Raw genomic sequence first — 5000 nt, 5'->3', positions numbered from 1 at the left:
CAATGAGCTCTACGTGCCAAAAATAATCTGTTTGGTAACGCCAGTTAGTTTTGTTTTGTCACGGTTCATGTGTGCAATAAACATTACACTTCGTGAGAAAAAAATCGTGGCAGAGAATCGTGATATCAATTCTAAGCTAAAAAATCGTGATTCATATTTTCCCCCGAATCGTGCAGGCCTAATTGGCAGGGCTCAATCCGAGGGGCGGGATATACGGTTGTCTTTCAGATTCCCTCTGCACGCAATAGGATAGCTCTACAGCCAACCAGAGCAACGCTAGTTGATAGATTAAACTTTAAACTCTGAACACGTCTTCCTTTTTTAAGAATGACTTCAGCGCCGTTCTTTGTTCTTTTCTCTAAGAAAAGCTGAACTCCAAGTCTTCCAGAGTCGCGGCCAAAGCCGACTCCAAATACCGCTGTTCACCAGCAGCTGCAGCCATCTTCTTTGTTTTCAAGTAGCAGGGAATTCACGCGGAACCGTCGCAACTCTGCCGTCATTATGTTAAGCCCCGCCCAACCGACTCTATACACGATGTGATTGGCCTGACCAGAGTTTGGTTTTTCCAGCTCGCAAGCCAACGGAGAGTTGCTAAACGTCCCTGGCTGCAAATTACATTTGCTGCCGCCAGGGTGGTCTAGATTTCTAGGCTAGTATCCACCAACACTGAAACATCTTTATTGTATTGTTAGTTTGGCTGTAAATAGTCACACAGTCCTCAAATGATTAAATCGAGGTACAAAATTATTAACAACAGTCTTAACGTTTTCTGTAACTGTAAACTGTACACCTTCTGGTTTTGGACGCACAAAAGCAGCAATCTAAAGTTGCCTTGAGGAAAGATTTGATGGAGATTTGTCAACTATTTCCCGCAGCCTGTTATTTAAATAAAATGCCAAATGTGTGTTTTTTTAATTCCGTAATTAAGAACCGTAATCTTTGATCACAGTATCAGCAGGATTATCACTTCACCTGTAATGTGGCAATTGAATCTGATGTTCCACCACATTCACACGATGACATATATATATATATATATATATATATATATATATATATATATATATATATATATATATATATATATATATCTCTCTTACCTGCAGCTGTTAGGACCTGAGAAAGATTCTTAACTGCAGTTTTTCTGACAGCAGGATGCAATAAATAGAAATGAAATATAAAAAAAAACAATCCGAACAGCAGACCAAACACTTGTAGGTTTACTTGCTGCACATATGCAAAAGTATACGCATGAAAACAAACATTTCGGTCCTATTAACAGACCATTTAAAGTGCATTCCCTTCACATGTCCCTGCTGCCCTGCAGATAATCAACAGCGTGTGTTTCTCCGTTGTTTGCAGGGGATGCTGGAACCAACCAAAGAGCCTGTGAAGCCCGTCTCTGCAGCAGAGATGATCGCTTCGATAGCGCAGGCGCCTCCGGTGGCTCCAGAGAAAAGCTCCTGTCCCTCAGACTCCGTTCAGGTGGGACGGCCCCTCCGAGCGTCTTATTCTTTATTTTATAAAGGACAACACACATTAATCAACAGTTCTGTAAATGGGCCAGTGTTAGCCAGCCGGCTAATTTTCAACTGTAGTCCGTTGGCCAGATTAATTTAGACTAGAGCAACAGGAAACAGACATTAGTACAGGTTAAACCAGTGTTTCTCAGATGGGGGTATGTGTCCCCCTAGAGGTACTCTGGAGGACTGCAGGGGGTACATGTCCCCCTAGGGGTACTCTGGAGGACTCTAGGTCAGGGGTCTCAAACTCGCGGCCCAGGGGCCAATTGAGGCCCGCGGGATGATATTTTGTGGCCCCCCTACTTGACATCAAAGTTTAGTTTCAGTGCGGCCCGCGCGTTGTTCTGAAACGCACCTTTTTGCTGAGTTGTTGCGTGTGCCGCGCTTGCCACGCTTTTATTTTATTTGTTTAGCACTTACTGGCTACCATAGCTAGTCTCGTGACTGCGGCGTTTGTTGTCAACGGTTGTCAAGCTAGCCAACCGTGAAGTACCTGGGGACACTTGACAATTTATGAGCGTGAATCTCCAATGTCCGACTGCAGTGAATGCAGCACGAGATGACGCCAGAGCGGCAAGAGCCTGATTTGTTTGGAAAACTGAGCGGCGCGAAGCGAGTGAGCCAGGAGTCGTGAGGAAAGGAGACACAGGAGGAAAGAGGTCAAAACGGATTAACTATCTATCAAGAAATGAAATTATAACAAAAGCACAGTGCTAGCATAGTTGCGATGCTGATTTTGAGATGATAAAATCAGGTTGAAGAACGTTATTTCGCTACCCATAGCCTACATATAATGTTACTTAGGTCTGACGTTTGTTCTGTGTAAAGTAGGCTACGAAATGTATATATGAGCAATATGAGGTGGAAGGAGAGAGAGAAGAGGTGGAAGGAGAGAAGAGAAGGAGAGAGAGGTGGAAGAGAGAGAGAGAGAAGAAGACGAAGACAAGGTGGAGACAAAAGGGCAACAGAAAGGTGACAGAGATAGAATACAAGGCCAAGGCGACCAGGGACAGGAGGAGGTGGAGAACACCACAGCGGTGAAGATATGGAGGGAGAGCATCACCAAGATGAGGAGGGAGAAAGCGAGAGACGAGATACCGTGCAGGGCTCAGACAGTGAAAGGGAAAGCAGAGAGCTGGGGCATCACCAACCATCTCCAGTCGAGCTGGTCCACATGGTACGGAAACTGTTGCTGCATATATACTAAGTTACATATGAATAAGAACAACAAATGACAAAGACGGACATTTTTATAAAATTTAAGAGACATTGCTTAGACATCAAATAACTATAAAAATTCATGTTTGCTTAAATATGAATAATTAGGGAAAGTTGTCAGTGTGAAAGTGTGAGATGGGGAGATGAGTTTTTATATTTTGTGTAGAATGTATTTTAGATCTATTGCTCAGATTAAATTAAACAAATTAACCTAAAATACTCTCCCAGGCTAACATGTTAGTGTGTGTTAACACAGTCTGATGGTTATAACTAATCAATGACAGTTCCTAATCTTGTACACATGCTGCCTGCAGCGCTGCCTCTCTCACACAGTCCAAAACTGTTTGCTTCCCCTCTCACACATCTGCCACTCATCACCTGTGTCTTACCTTAATGCCTTTCCTGTGATAATGCCCCTTACTTCTATCATACTTCTATCTCCTATTAAGTGAGGTCTCATCGTATGGTCACTTATTCCTAATATGAACTGTTCCACATGAAACCTCAAATGCCAGATATTGATTGGATGAGATTAAGTTTGTCTGTATGAGTTGGTAAATGGCAGCCTGTGCCCTTTTGTAGTGTGTACATACCATTTCTCATCAAACCGTGATAAAATTCAGTATATATACGTCTGCCATATGTTGCCACCCCTCAAAAATTCCTGCCCCCCTCTCGCCACCCCATAAATATTTTTCTAGATCCGCCCCTGGTTGTCGAGCACAGGAGCACCCCTACATGTCTCATACGCACAGAGAAAGTTGCGGTGTTCAAGGAATATGACATCAGACGTCATTACTCAACTAGACATGCTGAGGAGTATACAACATACCAGGGAGAGGAGAGAAAGAACCGGGTCGCCAATCTTAAAAAATGTCTATTGAGGCAACAAGATTTATGTAATAAAGCAAACAAAGAATACTTTTGTTGAATACTTGACGCGGCCCAGCCTGACCCACACTCTGCCTCGAGCGGCCCCCAGGTAAATGGAGTTTGAGACCCCTGCTCTAGGGGTACTTTGGAGGACTGCAGGGGGTACGTGTCCCCCTAGGGGTACTCTGGAGGACTGCAGGGGGTACGTGTACCCCTAGGGGTACTTTGGAGGACTGCAGGGGGTACGTGTCCCCCTAGGGGTACTTTGGTGGACTGCAGGGGGTACGTGTCCCCCTAGGGGTACTTTGGAGGACTGCAGGGGGTATGTTAGGGTTGGGTACCGAAACCCGGTTCCAGAGTTTGGTTTTTCAGCTCACAAGCCAACGGAGAGTTGCTAGACGTCCATTTGCAGCCGCTAGGGTGCGTCTAGATTTCTAGGCTACAAAAAAAAACAGCTTTTTTTCACAAATCGCACCGTGTGTGTATAAGGAACACACCAACCAGACGGCCGACCGTCGGCAGTAAAGCCAGTCGAACTGATCAGTCGGGTCCCCGAGGTCCAAAAAGTGCCTCAGAACACACTGAGGAGACGCCGACTTGAGCGTACGCTCTGCGCGTGCGCGAAACGTAATACGTCTCCATAGCAGCAGGCGGCGCTGCTCTGTATTGTTTCCATTAACAGTCTGATTATTTCCCAGAAAATGAAAACCGGCAGCTGATTGGACGAACGCATCACGTGGGTCTTTTTTCTCCAGAAATTCACAGCCAGACTGTCATGGCGGCTCGTTCAGAATACAATCTCATATTGGACTAAAATAGTTCACCGAAACGTGTTTCTGAAAACATTTTAAGAGAGAAATAGGCCTTCAGGCCTAGGTCTTCATTTCAGATCGACAAAGGTCAGTTTAAAAGATTTTCGTCAGATTTTGAGCGGCTCATCCGCTCCCCATTTCCGGGTGAGTCCCGACGGCCCTGTCTCCGACTGATCGTGTCGGGTCGGCCCAAATGAAGGCCGACGGCACGGGACGCACCGAAAAGACTCGAGTCACGGACCTCGCCAGACTGTCCGACGGCCGATTATCAGGTTGGTGTGTCTTCTCTCTAAACTGACTGTGTGATCTCCTCTCTCGCTCCTCCAGCAGGAGGCGCTCCCACCCGTCCAGTTTGACTGGAGCAGCAGTGGCCTTACCAACCCTCTGGATGGTAGGTGACCCCCCCCTCCTCCTCCTCTGCCTCCCTCCTCCCCTCCCTCCTGCCGGCTCTCATCTTGTTTCCCTCTTTTCTAACCCTCATAGTGTTTCCTGAAAGTCTGTAGATGCTTCAAGGACAATTCCGGCGCAAAACGAACCGAGGGGTTATTAACAGATGTGTACCTACTCTGTCTCT

The 5000-nt window shown here is 45.9% G+C and overlaps 1 protein-coding gene across 1 annotated transcript in view; it reads left to right on the top strand.

The window, feature by feature from the left end:
• The window catches only part of aftpha (aftiphilin a), a 33471-nt gene that overhangs the window by 20976 nt on the left and 7495 nt on the right, over nucleotides 1-5000 (top strand). The window contains exons 6-7 of the mRNA XM_031302680.2: nucleotides 1363-1485; nucleotides 4754-4817. Coding sequence (XP_031158540.1) covers nucleotides 1363-1485; nucleotides 4754-4817 — 187 coding nt within the window. The remainder of the gene's footprint in view (nucleotides 1-1362; nucleotides 1486-4753; nucleotides 4818-5000) is intronic.

Source organism: Sander lucioperca, chromosome 4 (genome assembly GCF_008315115.2).
Source record: "Sander lucioperca isolate FBNREF2018 chromosome 4, SLUC_FBN_1.2, whole genome shotgun sequence".
NCBI lineage: Eukaryota > Metazoa > Chordata > Actinopteri > Perciformes > Percidae > Sander > Sander lucioperca.
The sequence above is the reverse complement of the archived record's forward strand: the minus strand, read 5'-3'. Positions and strand labels throughout refer to the sequence as shown.